At 37.6% G+C, this 22,188-nt stretch overlaps 1 protein-coding gene across 2 annotated transcripts; it reads left to right on the top strand.

Annotated features, from left to right (window-relative positions):
- Positions 1-3,691: 3,691 nt before the first annotated feature.
- Positions 3,692-21,789, top strand: LOC109007033 (phosphatidylinositol 4-phosphate 5-kinase 8-like). 2 transcript variants are annotated; one of them, XM_018986518.2, is made up of 11 exons: positions 3,692-4,274; positions 4,433-4,528; positions 5,313-5,378; positions 5,546-6,628; positions 6,973-7,140; positions 10,845-11,010; positions 12,061-12,171; positions 12,262-12,449; positions 13,563-13,699; positions 15,169-15,337; positions 21,342-21,789. In XM_018986518.2, exons 3-11 carry the CDS (start codon positions 5,368-5,370, stop codon positions 21,613-21,615), a joined length of 2,307 nt encoding a protein of 768 aa, XP_018842063.2. In that variant the 5' UTR covers positions 3,692-4,274; positions 4,433-4,528; positions 5,313-5,367; the 3' UTR covers positions 21,616-21,789. The 2 variants fall into 2 exon arrangements, with proteins under 2 accessions (XP_018842063.2, XP_018842062.2); XM_018986517.2 differs by having other exon boundaries at positions 4,405-4,528.
- The last annotated feature ends 399 nt before the right edge of the window (positions 21,790-22,188 follow it).

Here is a 22,188-nt window from a genome sequence, read left to right as displayed (position 1 = left end):
CAATTTCCGTCAAACAAACAATTACCTTTATCAAAATTGACGCCAAAACAACAGGCTCCAATCATGTCATTAGGACACTTGCAAAAGAGTTAAGAGTTTTTATATGTACTTCATTCTTGTGCTACTCTTGTCTCCGAGTTTTGAGTTGTTGGTACGGACTTTCAGCCACAGGATCACCATTTTATTGTTCAATTTCAGTCTGAGGTAAACTAATAATAATACAGAGAAAAATGATTTGGGCAAATATTTTATTAGTTTTGATACGGAATTAATAGATTTATAGATATAATAAAAGTAAAAAAAATAAAATTGATTTTTCTATCATTGGATCTCTCCATAAATTTTCAGGAGACATTTGGATATAGAGATAGAGATATAAAATTATCAAAATTTCTCGTAATTTCATTCTCAGTAAGGATATAATCAGTCTGGTTAGGCCTATTCATCCGTGCCAAATTTTTCTGTTAGCAAGAGGCAAGGAGGGGCGCCCACGTGGGCTGACCCCCTCCCTTTAAGCCTCAAAGCAACGTATGGCATTAAGTCATACGTTACTTGACTTGTAACGTACAAGCTGTTGTAGCTTGCAACGGCTGCAGTGTAAAGGCTGGCCTTAAAAGGCTAGCCGTATGTAGGAGGATTATATATAGTCCTCCTCAATAGTATTTTGGCACCATCTGATACACAAAAGAAAACTCTCTCTCTTTTTGTCCTCTCTTGATAAAATATTTAGACTGTAGATTTGTTAAGTGTTACTTTAATTTTATACTATGTAGTACATTTTGCCAATAAGAGGAAACGCTTGGGATTTATCAATCTAGAGAAACTTGTAGAGCAATTTCATAAGCTGAGCTTGAGGTACTTTTCAACTGTGCATTCTAACATTTTTCCTGTCCGGAACAAATCCGAGCTGGTACCTACATAAAAAAACTTGGGTATACTCAAAACCTAAATCGATACTGAACCGATTCATCACCAAAATCGAAACTTGTATAGATTAGGACTCTTGGTGTAATTAGCACTGTCAGTAGCGAATATAGTAATACTTTTTTTTTCACTTTAGGTTTTTAGGCATCACCAAATTTTGCTAAGCATTTAAATCAACATTACCACCAAACGAAATCCTAAGGCAGAGTTCAACAAAACCTGGGAACCAAGAGTTTGACACATCAAGAGTCTTAATCTATACTTGATTATGTATGTTAATAATAATATGATAGTTACAAACTTACATATACTAAAACTTAGTCTATTTATATTATTGTATACATACATTATTTTATAATAATTAACACATACTAGTATAATATTAAATTTAACTATAATCTATATAAATTAGACTATAGACTTTTTTATATTAGTATATATAATCAAATGTATTGAAATGTATTTATCAAAAAAAATATATATTATAATTTAGAGTTCCGCTTTGGAGCGGTCATGACCGTTTTAGGCCTTAGAGCTACTATTTTCAATTTCGTACCGTATCGGTTGGTATGGCTGAAATTTTCCATACCGGCCGCTGGGCCGGTATAGGTACCATATATATTTCGTACCGACCTCAATTTTGACCTGTACCGGCCTATATTTCGGCCAGTATCGGTCGATATTTTGGCCTTCAATTTTTTCTTTTTAATTTTTTCAAACTACAAGCTTATTTTTTTACTCTCAATTCAGACTAGACTATTTATAATTTATATATGTGTATTTATATATAATTTATTCATATATCGACTATCCCGAAACGGTACTGGTACCAAAATATTTCGTTACAGTGCCTTGAACGGTACGGCTTCTAATACGGTATTCAAAACGTTGCTTAGAGCAGCAGCCAATAACACACTGACATCTAAGCAGTGTACAAAATAAAACCATGAGAATTTTACTACATCAGATTATTACCTAAAACACCCTAACGTATTTTCCTTCCCTTCCCTTCTTTGAATCGTGGGAGCTTTGCTACACTTCTTGCCTGACTTGGTTGTGAACATTCTACAGTATGTGTTGACATGCTTCCGAACATCATCATCCTTGGAAAGGTTGAACAGCTTCCAAATCTTTGATGCCCTCTTTGGACCTCTCATTCTAGGTTTTTCAACATCAGTTAGTCCAGGATGGTCATCCTCACCTTTCTTCACAATAACCAAATTCAGAATCAACAGGTTTGGACTAACAATGCACCCACGAACAGACTTCCAATCAATGCCATTGCGATCTTCCTTTTGATTCCAAATTCCTATCTTCTCATATCGCAACCTTTACTCTCACACAACACTATTTTTCCTTGAATTCATGCAAAATTTTGTTTACCTTACGGTTTCCAATATTCATTCTGAGAGAGGCACCTATACAATGATTCCATGTACTTAATTGATAGCAACAAAGGATATGAAGAGATGCGAAATCAAAGTTTCCGAGTACCTATGGACTAGCAGATTCTTTATTTTTGGTGGATTCTGACTATTTCTCGTAGGTTTCACAGCCTTTACTCTCACACAACACCGGTCAATGCCACTGGATCGTTTGAAACAGCCAACATTTTTCGCCAATGTGCTCTCCGTCAAAAAGCACCCAAGAAATGAGGTTGAGAGATGTGGGTTTCATTGCTTGAGGGGCGACGGATTTGATGAGAGGGAGACGAGGGTGAGGGAGGGATTGGGTTTGAGAAATTATTTGTACAAGCCTCAAATAGACAAACCTCATACAAGCCCCTTGTAAAAAAGTGGACTCCACCTTTAAAAAGTGTAAAAAAAACTATTCTTTATTAGTGAGACCCATTTGTTTACAAAAGGCTTATATGAGGTTTGTCTATTTGAGACTTATATCTAGCATTACTCATTGGATTTTGAGGAGGGTGATGGATGTGGGTTTCGGTGTGATGCGTCTCATTCTTAGTCTAATGGGTGGGTTATGTGGCAGCATAGCATTGGATGCTGAGAAGCTGTTCTCAGCCTTTTAATAGACCAACCGTTCAAAAGATTTTCTCTATAATTTATTATGTCAAAAGTGTATTTATCCTTGACATATATATATATCAAAGTAGGTTTATATTAATAAATTAATATTAATATTCATGTTTAAAATTAAAATTTTATGTTATAAGATTAATAGACATAAATAATAAGATTTTAAAATTTTATGTTATATTAATTAACAATTTAGCATAATATATATAATATAATATAAAAAATTATATATAATATAAATAAATCATATAAAATATATTTTATATATAACACAAAAAATTAAAAAATAATATATGTGTACTGATCCGGTTCGATTTGAACCACTGTTCTAAGATTCAAACCTGAAATTAGATCGATTTTGCTAAATTGAAATTGGTATTAGACCAGACCGATTTGGAACTAGATCGAACACACTGGTTCAATCCGGTTCATTGATTGTCTATTTTTTCTTTAGAGCCCTAATTCTAGACACAAAACATATTTTAATTTTAATCTTTTAATTTTTTCATCTAATTATTATATAATTATTATCTAAATACAAAAAATATATATATAATTTTTACAAACCTAAAATTAAAAATAAAATTTTAACTGTATAATATTTTTATTTAATTTTCTCTGCACCTACCCAAATTCCAACAAAACATTCTCACTCGAACCACGTCAACAGAATAACAAACAATTAACTTATTCAGATGTATATTCAATCGTGCGTTAGAGGCGTGAGATTCGTTGTATCAAGAGAGAAAAAGACAGGTGGTTCTGCTGAATAAACTATGGTGGTGGCGGTGGTGGACAATATGCAGTATGCAGTTTGGCGTGCACGAGTCCTGAGAAGAGAAGGGTAGGTACAAAAGGGCAAAGAGAATCGAAGTATCGTGATCGCAGACAAAGAAATCAATCATGCCACGTTACAAGATCTGTGAATGCAGAGATGGTCACGATTCCGATTTCCAGCTCTGGCCCTACCACCTCGCATTTATCCCTTTCGTGGTGAATACTGAATACTGAATATTAAAAGTATATTTATTTCTAGAAAACTCCATTGAGAAGAGAAGGGTAGGTACAAATCAGGTACAGCTCGACTAGTCCAGTGCACCACCTGAATCCAATGGAGACGTCCTAGCACGCGCCATGTTCAGTTCCAAACATGTGGTCTGGGCCTTTTTCGCCTCAGGTGTGTATGCAGAAAGTGAATAAGAAGCTTCACCTTGAACGGCACCGGGCACCCAACGATTAAAACTACAAACCTTGTAGATAGAGGTCAGAGGTGGAGTGTCAATTCAAACCGTGAGGATCTGGTGGGACATGGTCGGTCTGAATTCCTTAGTTTTTATTTTGTTTATTATTTTTTACATGTTTTAAAATACTCCGACGGGGAGAGAGGTCGGCCTGGAATTTTGGAAAAGATAATAATATATGGATATGGTGGCTCTTTCAGTCTGAATTTGGACGTGACTTCTTTTCAGTTTCCTTCAAGTTTACTTCGCCAGAGATTTTTTTTTCTCTCTCGTTTCAGCTTATAGCGTGGAAGAGGGATTGGATTGATCTTCGAGGCTAACTCAGTTGAGTTTATGTTTTCTCATTTTTTTAATAATCATTTTATTTGTTCACTTTCTTGATTATCATCATCGAGTTACAAGCTTGAATTCGTTAATCTATTTTCTCTCACTGCAATTTCTATAGGCAGAAGATTATTATTTTTATTTGGTGTACATAAATGAGAATGAACAATTAAATTTATTCATATTTTTTATAGAGTAATATTATATATAATTATGAAGTGCGTAAATATTGTATAATCGTTTTAAAAAAAATAAGATCTATTATTTAAAAATTAATTTCTTTTCATGTAGGTTATATATTTATTCATTTTTTCAAAATGACTGTACGATACTTACATACTCATAATTATAAATATTATTTTTTTATAATATTTTATATAATTATATTTTAAATAAATAATGTTTTTATAAAATATCTTATAAAAACAATATAATTTTATAAAAATATTTTTATTTTATAATATTATTATGTAATATATTATACAATATGTCGTGTATATCATTATTTTTTAAGATTTGGATGTCAACTGTTGAAATAACAATAAACAAAAAATGGCAATTATAGAACGACAAGGCATTTGGCAATTCAAGACGATAAAATTTAAAAATTAAATAAATTATTATTATTATTATTATTATTTAAAAAATTAAAATTATTTATTATATTTTATATAAAAATTTAAAATAATTATATCGATGATACTAGACGAATGTGTAATCGCTATTTGTTCTTCGATGTGCCCTTCTGGACTAATACTAAGCCAGAACTGTTTTGCTTGCTCAGCGTCCCCAACTGAACATGATTGTCTGAAATAGGGAATTTCTTCGTCGGTGTTTTAATGACTGAAAGGTAAAAGTCACAAAAATCTTGTTTCTCTCCATCCATCCACCTCTCTCCTATATATATCTCCCTCTCCATCTATCTGGCCGTACATACATGAACTCATGATTCTTATGTATAAATTTGATTTTACAGGGGTTGAGTTTTGGTTAATATATTTGGAATTTTCTTTTCAGACTTACTGACCAAGTCTTTCCAAATGGAGACATCTATAGTCGTAGTTTTGACGAAGTACAGCTCAATGGAAAAGCTAAATATACATGGTCCGACGGAACAATTTATGAAGGTGATTGGGAAGGAGGGAAAATGTCAGGGAAAGGGCTGATCGTTTGGTCATCAGGGGCAAAATATGAGGGTGATATCTCGGGGGGTTATCTTCATGGTTTTGGCACCTTCACTGGACCTGATGGGTCTGTATACCGCGGGACCTGGAGGATGAATGTTCAGCATGGAATTGGAACAAAGCAGTATTCTAATTCTGATACATACGAAGGTTCATGGAAGGAAGGAGTACATGAAGGTTCTGGCAAGTATTGTTGGAATGGTGGAAACACGTATATCGGGAATTGGAAAGGTGGGAAAATGTGCGGTAGAGGGGTTATGAAATGGGTAGATGGTGATCGTTTTGATGGCTTTTGGTTAAATGGGTTCAGACATGGGTCTGGAATTTATAGCTTTGCTGATGGAGGATATTACTTTGGAAAGTGGAGTAGGGGCCTAAAAGATGGAAAAGGAACGTTATATCCTGCTGGATGTAAACATCCCTCTTTAAAAAAGTGGCATAACTCCCTTAGACGTGATGACAGAAATTTCTTTTTGTCTCACAGTTCGTCATTGAACTCAGAGGCAGGCAGGGCTACAAGACCAAGTGTTAAGCGCAGTCTTTCTGAGAAGATTTTTATTGATGGAGTTTTACGAAGTACAGGTCGCATATTACGAAGGGCTTCATTTTCAGATGAAAATTGGGGCCTCTTTGATCATGGTCGGAACATAAGATGTCATGAATCTTCAAGCATGTCATTCCATTCCTCTCATGAAGAGCAACATGAGGCAAAAGATAACAGTACTTTATTTTATGAAAGGGAATATATTCAAGGAGTTTTAATAAAGGAGAGAATCAGGAAACTTGCAGAGGTATCACCCAAAACTAAACAGCGTAAAAAATTTAATGTGAAAGAAGCAACGGGGAACTCGTGTATGGATATTTTCAAAGGCCATCAGAGCTATTATATAATGCTTAATTTACAACTTGGCATAAGGTAAATCAGATGACCCCCCAACTTAGAAAGCCAAGTTCTATGGTTTATCTTTCTTATTTTGTTTTGTCATAAATTGTGTCCATTACTACCGTGTATCTAAATTTTAAGTTACATTTCTTGTAAAGGTTGATCATTTCATGTTACCTTCCACTCAACCATTTTTTTTTTCTGTTTTGGTCTGATTGTCTGATATGTTGTTCAGATCTTTATGGTTTTCCCACTGTAGATTCTTGCTTCCATGTGCTGCCTTCTCTTTTTCCCCCAATCGATTCTTTTATAACAATTGTTAAGCATCTCATTTAGAGTCACTTATATAAAAGAAGTATTTAATTTAAAGTTCACAGGTATACGGTTGGCAAGATCACACCAGTGCCTATGCGTGAAGTGCGGTCTTCTGATTTTGGCGATCGAGCTAGAATAAGGATGTATTTCCCAAGAAAGGGTTCCCAGTTTACACCTCCACACTATTCTAACGATTTCTACTGGAAAGACTACTGCCCAATGGTCTTCAGGTGTCTTTCAATCTCATGCATAGTCATTGCTTTATTTGTGAAAGATTATACTAATTAGCACCTTGCAATTGAATATTTTGGTTTGAGACTAAATGACTATAAATCTGTTTGTTTAGATCCTGAAAAGGCTGCATACTGCCCAAATTATGATCTTAATTTTTTTAGAGAAGAGTGTTATAACTTATGACCTTTACAAACTCAACAACAACCACAAGTGCTTAGTACATCTCCAATTTTTTTTCCATGATTTGGAATTTACATTATAGAATGCTGTTGGTGACAAAACCCCGTTGATCACCATTGGGTAGATGGCTGGGACACTAATCACAATTTGTGAAGTGCACGGAAAGGAAGAGATGAGGGAGAAAAGAAGGCTATCTATAATCTATCTACCGTCCACAAGTTTGGCTTCCCACTTTCATAGACACTCTGCTAATGGTCCAATGAGGCAAATTTCCTAGTATGTCTTAGTGAATCGCTACTTGCTGAGAAAATAAGTCTTGAGATCATCAAAAGAAGCAGATGTTCTTATTTAATTTATAATGGCAGCATCTGTTCGAGTTTCCAAATCATCCATTTTGTTGCTCATGTTCATTTAGATTCTTAAACTTATTATTTTGCAAGTTTTTTGGAGTGTATATGAAAACTATAGATTTCATTTAGATTCTGCTGCCCTACCTATGAATTACCTAGGTCTACTGTTGGGGCTACCTCAAGGATTGTAACAATATGGGATACAGTGATCAAGAAGATCGAACATAGATTGGCTGGTTGGAAGAGATTGTACTTGTCGAAAGGGGTTAGGATCACTCTAATCAAAAGTACTCTATCTAATCTACCAACGTATTTTTTATCCATATTCCCAATTCCAGCAAGTGTGGCGATCCGGATTGAGAAACTGTATAGGGACTTCCTTTGGAGTGGCATGGGGGATGACTTTAAATTTCATCTTGTCAAATGGAATAACGTATGTTCCCCACTTCCCGTGAGAGGGTTGGGTATTAGAAACCTAAAGATTTTCAACAAGGCACTACTTGGGAAATGATTGTGGCGATATAACATGAAACAAAAGCTCTATGGAAGTCAGTGATTGATTATAAATATGGAAGTGTGGGGGGGGGGTTGGTGTAGCAGAGAGGTAAATGGGCCTCACAAAATGGGGACTTGGAAGCATATTAGTTGGGGATGGAAGGTGTTTTTTCGTCATACTAGACTTGTGTTGGGAGATGTTCTAGAATAAAATTTTGAAGCGACATATGGTGTGGAAATAATACACTAAAAGATTTATTCCCCTCAGTATTCAGGATTGCATGTGAGAAAGAAGCTTTAGTGGCTGATTTTATGGTGATAGCTAGAGATCAAATACAGTGGAACATCGTCTTTAGCAGGGCGGCTCAAGACTAGGAAGTTGGTAGCTTTGAGGAGTTCTTCCGACTTTTGTATTCTGTGAGACTGAGCATCTAAGGAAATGACAAGTTGTGGTGGGTACCGGCTGGTAAAGGCACATTTTCAGTTTGATCGTTCTATAAGTCTCTCACGCAGGTGTAGAACACTTAGTTTCCATGGAAAAGGATCTGGCGGAATATGACACCTCCCAAAGAAACTTTCTTTGCATGGATAGCTTCACTAGGAAAGATCTTGACGACGGATAATCTGAGAAGACATGGGGTGATCATAATAGATTGGTGTTGCATGTGCAAGAAGAGTGGTGAAACTGTGGATCATCTTCTACTGCATTGTGATGTTGCTAGAGCGCTATGAGTTGAGGTGTTTAGCTTATTAGAGTTAGCTTGGGTTATGCCTGCCACAGTGGAGGCACTCTTGGCTTGTTGGACAAATCTAAGAGGTATTTCACAAATCAAAATCGTGTGGAAGATGATTCCTATTTGTATGCTATGGTACTTATGGCAGGAGCGAAATGACACGATGTTTGAAGACAAGGAGAGATCTTTTGAGGACCTTAGATCTTTTTTTGTTAGAATGTTATTCATATGGGCCATAGCTATAGATTTTAATGGTTTAGACCTGAATGAATTTCTTGTTTCCTTTTCTTCATCCTAGATAGGTGTTTTCCTCTTGTATACCATCTTGTGTACGTTGGGCTATGCCTATTCTTTTAATACAATCGTTTACTTATAAAAATAAAAATAAAAATAAAAACTATAGATTTCAACCTTTGGACTATTCTAAGAAAAACTGAAAGATTACACAAATGCTCACGTGCCCTATATGATTGAAAGATTAAATTTGAAAATATGTGGTTGGAGGCTGAGGGTTTTGTGGATAAGGTGAGAATGTGATGGTCTTTGTACTATTTTTCTGGTATTCCGAGCTTTGTTCTGGCCGGTAAACTTAAAGCATTAAAAACAGATTTGAAGAAGTGGAATGTTGAGGAGTTTGGGAACACAGAAAATAAAAGGAAACTTTTGATGCAGCAGTTGCAAAGTTTGGAGGAAAGGGAGCTGTTGGGGGACTTATCCAGTGACGAATTGGAGAGAAAAAAAGTGGTGGTGGATGATTTTTTAATGGAGGAAATCTCTTGGAGACAAAAATCCCGGGTCCTTTGGCTAAAGGAAGGTGACAAGTGCACGAAAGTTTTCCACTGTATGGCGAACTTTCATCTAAGAAATAATGCAATTGAGGTTCTTCATGATGGTGAAAACATCATTTCAGATCAAGAGGTCATTAAGGATCACATTGTCAGTTTTTATGAGAAGTTGTTTAGAGAAGAATATTGGAGACCAAAGCTTGATGGACTGTTTTTTTACTCTATTGATCAAGCAAGTGCAGGTATTTCCTGTATACTTCCTGTGTACTTCGGCTGTGCCTATTCTTGGTAATAAAATTCTTATTAATTATAAAAAAATATTATTGAGATGCTATTTTAGTTTCTTTAAATTCCATATGTATTACCAGTTTCATATACAGATCCAGTTAGTTGGGAGCCTTTGGTATTTTGATTGTCCACTTCACTTCCTTTTTGCCTTGGTGAAATTACTTCATATTTTATTCATATTTAGCACTAATAATACTCCTGACCACTGATGAATGCTGTTTGGTGCAGGATGTGGTTTTATTTTCTACTAAGCAGCTTTCTGTTTGTTATAAGAAGTGATGACCTGAAAATGATTTAGTTAATATGAGTTCTTAAATGACAAGAGAATTTTGTCATCAATATTGCTATGTTTAATGCTCTTACATCCAACTGAGGACATTGTTTGAGGAATCATTCAAAAAAGAGTTATAACTGCATTACAATTAGGATTTGAAAAGCAATCAGATCAATGATAAAGTACTGGGAGTTTTTTACTTGTCAAAAAATTACTGAGAGTTCTGTGAGATTTTATAAATAAGTCTTTTTTTTAGAGAGAGAGAGAGTTGGTCTTTTCTTTTTTAAGGCCAAAGTACAATGTTTATTGACAAACGGGGTATATTATGAGAAAAGGGCATGTTATCATTGGTTGTCACTTTCAACAAAATGATTAATAAGCTGGAAAATTGTATTCGAGATTTATAGAGCAGAACTGCAGGGGTCATCCTCAATAATCTGTCGAGAAGGAGGTTGAATTTATTACCATCTCTAACAAGATGTGTATGGGTAATATATAAAACCATACTTAAGGGAGAGTTTTTTATGCAGACAGATGTTTTACTATCCATAGATTCCCAAGCGGGCTGTTTAACAAATGGAACCCCATTTTCAGGAATTTGAGGGAGATGTTCAAATTAGATGCAGCTGAGTACATGATGTCAATGTGTGGTGATGATGGTCTGAGGGAACTTTCTTCTCCTGGGAAAAGTGGCAGTATATTTTATCTTTCTCATGATGACAGATTTGTGATTAAGACTTTGAAAAAACCAGAACTGAAGGTTTGAACAAACACAAGTTTCTAGTTTATGTTATATTTTATCTCTCCTCTATGTATCAAATCCCTAGCATGTCCACTAATCTACGAAGCCGTTTGCTGGTTTCTGTGAATATCTTTTTTCTATAAGTATTTTCTGAGAAGATCATCTATTTCAATAGGCAACTTTACAGGATTTTCACTTTATTTGTGCTTCTTTACATTTGCCTCTCTTAAATGATTGAGATATGCTTATAATATGAAATTGAAATTGCTTCCAAGTTGAGTGTTAACTTGAACTGTTTAAATCCAAACAACGTGGGATATGGAGCTGTTACAGAGATCCTCATTGATTGTATATAGCCTTTCTAGTATGATTATACTATTTGTTACAGAGATGATCTTTGATTCTGTATAGCCTTTCTAGTAAGATTATACCTCACTGTAATTAGGGGTACCTGTCCTGCTTTCAATTGAAGAAGATTGACCTAGCAGCTGAGCCTACAAGAAAAGTATTGCGTAGGATTAGAATTAACGAATAGTAGCACAAAAAAACAAAAGATTCTGCTTTTATTTCTTGTTCTCTGTCAAGCAATGATTTTCCCATTGTATATGATTAAACATTTTATTGGTGAGGATATTAGCTGTTCATCCCCTGCTAACACCAGTCTTAAAGCCTTTGTTTCCCATGACTTGGTCCCTAAATACCATTAAAGAAGAAGAATTGTTATTTTAAAATTTTGCAGGGATAAGCCATCAGCTTAGCAGAAAATATGCTGTGTTATTGATATTGGTAGTGTTTCATCCATTTGTTGATAGTTCTTCTGTTTTATCTTTCTGTTATTGTTGTTTTCCCCCTTTGGTGTTCTTGAATCTGTGGGTATGATAATGGCACTATGCGATTTGCTTTAGATTTTAGGTGATGTGTCTATTTCTTAACTTTTTTGTTGGCTCTTTGTAATGCATGTTTGTAATTAAAATTGTTACTTGAAGAATTATTCGGCTTTCTTAGATTGTACCTCTCGTGAAGGAAGGACATCAGTCATGAATATAATTTTTTGCCTCTTTTATATAGGTTCTACTCAAGATGCTTCCTTACTATTACCATCATGTAGGGGAACATGAGAACACTCTGATAACAAAATTTTTTGGGCTCCACAGGATAACATTAAACGGTGGAAGAAAGGTATCTCTCATCCTGTCATATGGCTCTTGTTTCCTTTCTGTTATGCAGGAAACTTATGCTTATGCGTTTCTTTGATCATTTTCTTCGTAGTTACGTTTTGTGGTCATGGGGAATATGTTTTGCACAGAACTACAAATTCACCGTCGTTATGATCTGAAAGGATCATCTCAAGGAAGATTCACAGATAAAGACAAAATTGATGAGACTACCACATTGAAAGATCGTGATCTATCATATGCATTTCATATGGACAAATTATTGCGAGAATCCCTTTTTAGGTAAGTTCTCTTATTGTAGAAATTGTGGTGTGAACTTTGATTTTGCAACCTATTAGTGATCTGCTTCCTTATTAGTAATGAATTTGATACCAAGACTTGGGAAACATTGAAATACTTTAAGCTCAAACCCAAATTGATTTATCTGCTTACGTGGATTCAAAACCCACTGAGTGTGTAACTTATAAAATGGAGAGAGAGAGAGAGAGAGGCCCTGTATGTTATGTGGTTTAAGATTTTTTTTTTTTTTTTACTGAAAATGCTTGAGCAAATTAGTGGAGTAATAAGCTCCATTTCTGAGCCAACAAACTTGTTCAGAGTACCCAAATAATCAATCTCCAATTGAGAGCAACCCTGCGGCTGTTTGTTATGGTGGATTCAGTTGAAGCCCACATTCCTCTGTGGCTCAAAACCTTCAGACCTTGTAGAGATCAGTGAGAATGGGACTCATCTCCCTTTGAGCTCCCTATAGAATCCCTAAAAACTCTCTAATTACTAACCAATTTTGTAACTGATGAGAATGATAACAGTAAATAACTGACAAGACTGGGAAAGAAATCTCAAGTCTCAACGCTCAATTGAGCAGACTCACTGGTTTCTGCACCTCCCCACATCTTATCTTGAATTGTATAACCTTGCATAACATGCACAGAGGAAAACCCAATATGTGGACGTGAGTGCTCCCAACTGCTCATTGATTTCTATAATAACAGTACTTCAGTGCTTAATGAGTTGGTTTTAATTTTGTCTTTTTATTTAGCAAGGACAAAATGAGAAGGAAAGTGCACACTTGGTTCACTTCCTGAATCTTGAAATCCAGAAATGAACATTCAAAGGGTGACGTAACTGATGTACCCAACACTAATTGTTTTTGTTATGTTATAACTGCTACAAAACCTTAGATTTTGACACTGGTTACAGTAAGTTGATTATCCCATACAGTAGAGAATCTATATAATGGCAAACTTCAGAGTGAAATGGATATATCACCAACTAGCACTTCTTACTGGGTTGTTTTCTCTTTTCATGATCTTTTTTATATTAATATGATTTTCTGCAGTAGTAGTGTTTGTGTACTTCTGATGGGCAGTGGATTTCTTTTTTCCTCCTCCACAGACAAATTTCTCTGGATTGCATGTTCTTAGAATCTCAGCGGATAATTGATTATAGCCTTCTGTTGGGATTACACTTTCGAGCTCCTGAGCATCTCAAGGCTCTCGTAGAAAATCCCAGTGCTTTACCTCATGGTGATGGTAGATATTTCTTTCTCTGTGAACATCTTTTCTAAACTTTGATTTATTCATTATGCTCTTATTGCATTTTGGCTAACATCCTTTTGCTTTCTCAATGCCATTTAACTGTTTAACTGTCTCACAAAGATTTCTGTCAGTTATATCGCAGAAAATGTTGTTTATAAGATTACTTGCTCTGTTCCGTAGTATTTGAGATATGATTACTTGATTTCCTGGCTTCCACATTCAAAGCTCTGAAAGCTGCTGAAATTTTGTTGGTTCAACTATGCTATTATGCTATTCTTTTTTTTTTTTTTGGGGGGGGGGGGGAAGGGGGGAAAGGGTAGGAACATAAATGACATACCTTCTAGACACAAGCACAAAAACACATAAAAGTACTTGTACATGCACATATACATCAGGTGACATAATGCATGCATCTAAACCCAATTGATCATTTTTGGATGTGCTTCAAATACATCAGGTGACAATTTCAACTGAAACCAATGGCCTTTGGGTCGAATGAAACTTACTCCCCTATAAGAATGGGGGGGGGGGGCATGGGGGAGGTAACAGCTCCGAGTCCATGGGGGGCGAGTTACTCACAAATCAAAACTGGTTTTAGAATTGCATCATTGTTTGCCTGTGATGTTATATTTAAGTTATAAGATTTTATGCACCAAGAGGCTTTACAATCGGCAACAACAGCTAGAAATGTGGGTTGATGCTTTGCATAGTCATATTTGGCTTTATTCTCTCCTGGTGTGCGCCTCCAACAACTTCAGGATTCAGGACTCATATTTTGTTAATTTGAAGAATGAGCTGGTATGTGGTTTGGAGCAATCCAGTAATTTTTTTTTTTTTAATAAGTAATGCAGTTTTATTAAAAGCGCTAAGGTAGCAAGGACGTATACAAAAAAGATACACCCAACTGGCACAAAAAAAGAAAAAGAACAAAAAAATTTTAATCCTAGAAACCTAGTGCAATGGGATACAGTACCCAAGCATAGAGGGTATTGAAAACCATAGCTCTTAAATTTGATACCGTCCTCTCACAATCAAAAGTTTAGGCATTTGGATCTTGCCAAATGCGCCACATTACCCACAAGGAGACCATCCTCCAAACTTTTGAATTTCTATGAGTTCCACTAGGACTCTGTCAGCATGATGGTGGGACATGACCCACTCAATCCCTCAAATGCAGAAAGAGATTAAGAGAGGAAAAAATAATGAATGAGGGACTATATGCTTTCATTCAGTAGTAATTTTTTTTTTTGAGATCAGTAATCGTTCAGTAATTATTTGATAATTTGTTTACTCTTGCATATAATATGAGATGGGTGTTTAGACTCTTGTGCAGGTGTCTCGATCTGAGGGCACCATATCTTCTTTGAGCATTCTTTATTATTATCTGGCTCTATCTCCGCTTTTGAACTTCTAAGTATTATTAAGTAGTTTTCACTTTCAAGCTTATTTTCCATTTCCATCAGATGGAGTTTCACAAGGAGAACCCTTGATTCCTTCTAACGGCCTGCTACTAGTAACCCATGAACCCAGCTCTGTCAGCAATGCACCTGGTTCTCACGTCAGAGGAAGTACGTTGAGAGCATATTCTTTAGGTGACAAGGAAGCTGATCTTTTACTGCCTGGTACTGGGAGGTAGCTCCTATCATTCTTAACTTTTGTTGCCAACACTGCTATTTTCTCTTTTCAGTAATAAGACACTCATCCCTTCCCTTTATGTTCATGGAATGACAGCCCTCAATTAATACTCTCCTGCACCTACACAGCAATTATGACATCTTAGCTGAGATGTGTTGATGGAATTACTTTTAGTCACTCGATTCACTTCTGGTTCTTTACTTTTAGTTAAGCTAGGAATTTTTTTTTTTTTTATAAGTAAAAGTATATTAATAAAAGAATAGGCAAAAAGCCATGTTCAGTACAAGGTGTGTCCTAACTACATAGGAGCCATAGATACAAGGAAATTATGGAAATCTTGGCCATTGGAATTAATGGCAATGGCCCAAGTACAAAGAGTTCTAAAGAGAAAAGCTTTAAGTTCCTCCATCGATCTCTTTTTATCCTCAAACGTCCCTTCATTGCACTCCTGCCACACACACCACATGATGCAAATAGGGAGCATCTTCCAAATGGCCTGGATCTGTTGATTACTTCTCAAGTCTGTCCAACTAGCCAACATTGCCACCACTGACTCAGGCATAACCCAATCCAAGTCTAGCCTCCTAAAGACCTCATTCCATAACCCTCGAGCTACCTCACAATGTAGTAGAAGGTGATCCACTGATTCTCCATCTTTCCTACACATACAACACCAATTAGCGATGATCACCCTCCATCTCCTCAAATTATCCCTTGTGAGGATCTTGTCCAAGGAAGCAGTCCAGACAAAAAATGCTACTTTGAGAGGCGCCTTATGTCTCCAAATCCTTTTTCAGGGAAATTGAGTTGGTGGCACTTGTGATAGGGACTTATAAAAATGAACAAACTGAGAATGTACCTTTACATGTAGCATTCCACCATAAAGAGTCAGCATGCTGATTACTCAGTTTAAATGAATACAAGAGGCTGAAAAAAGCTGTAAAGCTGTCCATTTCCCAATCATGAGCTGCCCGGCTAAAATTAATGTTCCATTGGATCTGTTCCCCCACTATCATCATGACTTCCTCCACTGAAACATCTTTGTCACTTGCAATCCTAAAGAGCGCAGGAAATTGAACCTTAGAGCACAATTACCACACCAAGTATCAAACCAAAATTTGATCCTAGTCCCATCTCCTAGACAATATTTTGTGTGGCGAGAGAAGACCCCCCATCCTCTTCTAATATGTTTCCACAAACCCACTCCATGTGGCCCTCTCACTTCATTGGTGCACCAGCCACCCCATAAGCCACTGTATTTACTCTCGATCACCAACTTCCATAGAGCTTCTGGTTCTTTATGGTATCTCCAAAGCCATTTTCCAAGTAGTGCCCTATTAAAAATCCTCAAACTTCTGATACCCAAACCACCATTAGAAAGAGGATAACATACCTTCTCCCACCTGACTAGGTGAAATTTAAACTCCTCCCCTATTCCACCCCACAGGAAATCCCGTTGAAGTTTCTCAATATGAAGTGTCACGCTAGCTAGAATAGGGAACATAGATAGGAAATATGTCGGTAAGTTTTATAGTGTACTCTTTATCAGGGTAATCCTACCCCCTTTTGACAGGTACATTCTCTTCCAGCCTGCTAGTCGACGTTCAACTTTTTCAATCACTGTTTCCCATAGAGAAACCACTCTCGAGGTGGCCCCCAACAGAAGACCAAGATATGTCATTGGGAGTGAAGCAATCTTACACTCCAAAATATTGGCCAACTGTCTTATATGCTGAACTCCTCCAATAGGCACCATCTCTGATTTTTTCAGATTCACTTTCAATCCAGAAACTGCTTCAAAACAAAGTAGAAGGGCCTTCAATACTCTAACCTAATTATGGTCTGCCTCACAGAAGATAAGAGTGTCATCTGCAAATAATAAATGCTAAATATTAGTAATTCCCCCACCCGGGGATCCAACCGAGAAGCCAGTCACACGCCCATTGGCGACCAAGGCTGAGGTCATCCTGCTCAAAGCTTCCATTACAATAACAAAAAGTAATGGGGATAACGGACTGCCTTGTCTTAGCCCACGAGAATTGTGAAAAAAACCAATTGGGCTTCCATTTATCAGAACTGAAAATTTCACCATAGATATACACCACCTGATCCATGATCTCCATCTTTGCCCAAAACCACACCTCCCAAGAAGGTCGAGAAGAAAATCCCAATTAACATGGTCATATGCCTTCTCCATGTCTAGTTTGCATATAATCCCTGCAGTTCCAGCTTTCAGTCTACTATCCAAATATTCATTTGCAATAAGGACCGCATCTAAAATCTGTCTATCTTTTACAAAAGCATTTTGAGGCTTTGAGATTATCCCTAATCTCTGGGGCCCCAACCGATTTGGGTATCAATGCTATAAAAGTGGCATTTAAGCTTTTTCTCAAAATGACCAGCCGAATGAAACTCCTGAAACACCTTCATAAGATCAACCTTTAAAACATCCGAGCAAGCTTGGAAGAAACCCATTGAAAAACCATCAGGACCTGAAGCCTTATCTTTAGCCATTTTCCTCACAACTTCAAAACCTCGTCCTCCTGAAAAGGTCTCTCCAACCGGATACCATCCATAGACCCAATAGAGTCAACAAATAGCCCATCGGGCTTAGGCCGCCAACCCTCCTGCTCAGTGAGTAGTTGTTCTAAAAAACCAACTACGTGATCATTAATTCTCTGCTCATCTTTACAATCTACCCCATCAATCTTCAACGACTCAATATTATTAGATCTCCGGTGAGAATTGGCTACCCTGTGAAAAAACTTAGTACAACGATCGTCTTCCTTCAACCATAATGCTCTCGACTTTTGCCGCCACGAAATCTCTTCTAATAAAACGATCCTCTCAAGATCTGCAACCAGCACTAGCTTTTGAGCTACCTCCTCCTGTGTTAAGGTCCTAGATTCTTGTACACTTTCCAACTCCTGGATCTCCCTTGTCTTACATTTCTTATGTTCCCCAATGTCCCCAAAAGACTGCTTATTCCAAAGTTTTAAGTCTTGCTTTAGTGCTTTCAATTTACCTACAAACATGAAACTAGGAGTTCCCTCTATCTGATAGGACGCCCACCACTATCTAACCCTATCCATAAAACCTTCCGTTTTCAGCCACATGTTTTCGAACTTAAAGTACCGGTGTCTTCTTTGAATCCCACCACAATCCAGTAAGATAGGCCAATGATCCGAACACAACCGAGACAATCTTTTTTGCCAAACTTCCGGAAAATGACTTTCCCACTCCGGGAAATTTAAGAATCTGTCTAATCGAGACCACGTCTGATTATTGGCCCATGTACATACACCCCCCACCATTGGTAAATCCACTAAATTCAAATAAAAAATGCATTATGAAAAATCTAACATTGCTGGACGCATTCTTCTATTGCCAAAACACTCGCTGGGAAATCTTGTTACATTAAAATCACCACCAATACACCATGGAAGATCCCACCAATTGTGCACTCCAGCTAGCTCATCCCACAATACACTCCGTTCACTGTCTGAATTAGGTCCATAAACACCTGCAAAAGCCCACAAATAGCCATCTGATACACTTTTGAAGGAACATGCTGCCGAAAATAAGCCAATAAACTCCTCCCTTTTCTCCATCACTCGTTGGTCCCACATCACCAACACACCTCCTGAAGCCCCGTTTGCTGCCAAATATACCCAATCCACATGAATACAACTCCATATACTTCTCACAATTTTTGTATTAATAACTTTCAGCTTTGTCTCCTGTAAACAAACAATATCCGCCTTCCACCCTCGCAACAAGTTTCTTACTTGAAGACGCTTTCTAGCCTCATTTAGTCTGCAAACATTCCACGATATTATTTTTGGTCTCATTTGGTATAAAACAGCCCCTTCCCCTTAGTCCTATCCCTACTGGAACTGCCTTCAGAATTCATGGACCAAGTCAGCCTCTTGAGTTCACATTGTTTCTTGGTACTAACCTTCCTATGTTGCTGATGACCAGTTTCGATGGCTGTGAGTAATGCCATGAGCTGTTCCTCATAACCTTCACACTTCAAACCCACCATTTCCTGAATATCCTTCATTGTATTAAACACCTAGTCTGAAACGCAAGACTGGTCTGGAAACATACACTTCAACAGGATAGGATGCTGCAATTGAGAATCCTGTTGTTCCTCCACATTTTCCTCCTCACTCACCAATCCAAACTCCCCAACAAAATCATTCGACACTTGGATAAGCCTCTGGGGGTTCTCTTCGTCAGACAGAAAAATCTCATCACTGACCGAATCCCCTTCGACATCAGCCCCTCAAAATTGCTTGCAAGGGCCTCAACACCTCTCCCTTGCTCCATCTGCGGTATCTGTGCACTCCCCGGAGGTGGGAAGGCACATGGTGGTGATGGAAGAGCCACCTCCGAAACTGTCGGCAATTTCTAAATCTCCCGCTGACAACAATCTTCCACCGGCTGCGCCACCACCTTCATCGGCGACTTCTGATGACGTCGCGATGAAGACTCTGGCCGATCGACCACCCTCTGGTAGCTGCTCAACAACGGGCCTTGAAGGAACCTTCCACCTGCTTCCCCGTAGCCTGAACGAACCCTCCATTGTTGTCGGGCCTTGGGCTTGGGCTCGGGCCTAAATGCCCGCCCCTGATATTTACAGCTTTGCCCGTTAAAGAAACGGGCTTGAGCCTTATACAGCCCCTTAGGGCCCAACCTGCCCTTTGCATCCCATACAGGCAAAAAACGACCAGTTTTAGACTTAAAACTATCCCCCCCCCCCCAAAAAAAAAAAACTCCCCGTATTATCCCTTTCCATAACAGTTCCGACACACTTCATCACCTTTTCAACCTCCCACTGCAAAAATCCTATTTGCTTCTGCACCTCCCTTACCATGCAGAGCAACTCCTGCACATCGCTGACAATTTCTCTCTTCCGAAAAGGACGACGAGTGGCTTGGTGCACGTCTCCATCAGACTCTTCCCCTTCAGCACCAGATTTCAACCCCCCAAAGGCCCCCGCCAGAGAGAGAGCATCTCTGTAAGATTTCCAGTGCACCTTATTCCTCCTCTGAACATCCCCACCACCTCCATCTCTGTTTCTGTCCACCCTAGTAACCTCCCTCAACACCTCCCTCATTCTTTTCCATCCCCCTCCCCCCTCTTCTTCTGGAATAAGGATGAAACTACGTCAACTCCCGTCACCGTATACTGCCACCTCCAAAAATCTGCCTCTTTTATTCAAACATCGTTGAGCAATGAAACATCAGTAGCTCCTGCTTGAATCTTCTACCTCTTTCAATGATACGGACCAGCCCCCCTTCCCTCACAACAGAGAAGAGCTTAGATTCAATCCCAATCTCCCTTGTAATACCCATCTCAATGTTAATATAAAGAAAGAACTAACTATCCACCATTCTCAACGGCAAAGAAACAGAGATACTATTTTTCGCACTTGTACGGAGAGAGAAGCACTACTGCCACAATTGGAAAACATAATGATGTGAGCATCACTGATTGTGAACGAAATCCCTGAGTTCTCTGAGTCTAGCATGAACTAATAATGAGGTTAATATCAGCATATATTGTGACTATGTCAGATGCCTAACAGAACTTGTGCAACTGTCAAAAACCAAACAGCCACCATCTAAGGGCAGTGTTGACGTGTAAAAGATCATCTTTACTGCCCTTTGACATGAATCTGAGCTAGACTCGTTAATATAGTGGTGGTTCAGATGGGTGCATATGAAATCTTGAAATGGACAAAACATTTCTAGCTTCCTATGTGCTTGTTTTCTTCGGCTCAAACTCAAGTCCTTTTCCTAGTTCTTTATAATTGCTTCCAACTTGAGCAACAATGAAGGACAGCTGTAGATTTGCTTCATGATATTGTCACCAGTGGATGCTGCTATGCAGCTAGCTTGTTATTGAAATTTGAGGAATAATGTTATCTATATTTAGATAGGGCTTCGAGCTCAGCAGTGTATAATTAACAGCCAATTACATTTTTACTACTCAGGTTACGTGTACAGTTGGGGGTTAACATGCCAGCTCAGGCTAATCGGAAGCTTTGGCAGGATGATGATTCCGGAGTTGAACTTTTTGAGGTTTATGATGTTGTTCTCTATTTGGGAATAATTGATATATTACAGGAATATAATATGAAAAAGAAGCTCGAGCATACATTGAAATCGTTGCATTTTGACCCCACTACAATATCAGCAGTTGAACCCAAGCTGTATGCTACACGTTTTATCAATTTCCTGAAGACAGTTTTCCCAGATGTTTCATGAAGAGGGCCCTTCCCTTCAGGTTCTATTGTGTTTTTTACTCTGTTTTCTTTTTGTTTCCTTCCTGCTTATGATCATCCTTTTATAGGAAAAGCTGTGTTTCTTATAATAATTATTTTTACAGCCATTCATTGTAAAGTATACATCATATAATAAATCATCCCAGTTTACTGTTTATATGGAAGAAAAGATGAATTTCCTTCTCTTTTGAATTGAAGCACTATTCTATAGTATTCCCACATCAACAACTTGGGAGCTTTTAGTCAAAATTTCACTGCCTGGAAGGAACATTGTTGATCATTTGACTTGCAAACCACGTTGGGACATCATTAACAAATAATCCACTTCTGCCAGATTTATAAATTATAATTCATCGAAAGGGGGAATCAAATCCCACTTCGCTATGGTTTTGGTTAGAGTAGTATATCCACGTTGCATTCTCAGATAAAATCACTTCCGGAGCCTAGTACGCATGCAACAAAGATCATACGTATTGTTGACAATGGGCAGTGTTCTTTTTCTTTAGGGGATAATTAGCACCCTTCAAGGATTCTCTCACCATACTAGGAGCATCAT

Source organism: Juglans regia, chromosome 13 (genome assembly GCF_001411555.2).
Source record: "Juglans regia cultivar Chandler chromosome 13, Walnut 2.0, whole genome shotgun sequence".
Classification (NCBI taxonomy): domain Eukaryota; kingdom Viridiplantae; phylum Streptophyta; class Magnoliopsida; order Fagales; family Juglandaceae; genus Juglans; species Juglans regia.
This window is presented reverse-complemented; position numbering and strand designations above follow the sequence as displayed.

Coding starts and splice junctions, on each gene's coding strand:
- LOC109007033 (XM_018986518.2), top strand. Junction 6,629..6,972: donor AATTTACAACTTGGCATAAG/GTAAATCAGATG, acceptor TAAAGTTCACAG/GTATACGGTTGGCAAGATCA. Junction 13,700..15,168: donor TGCTTTACCTCATGGTGATG/GTAGATATTTCT, acceptor CATTTCCATCAG/ATGGAGTTTCACAAGGAGAA.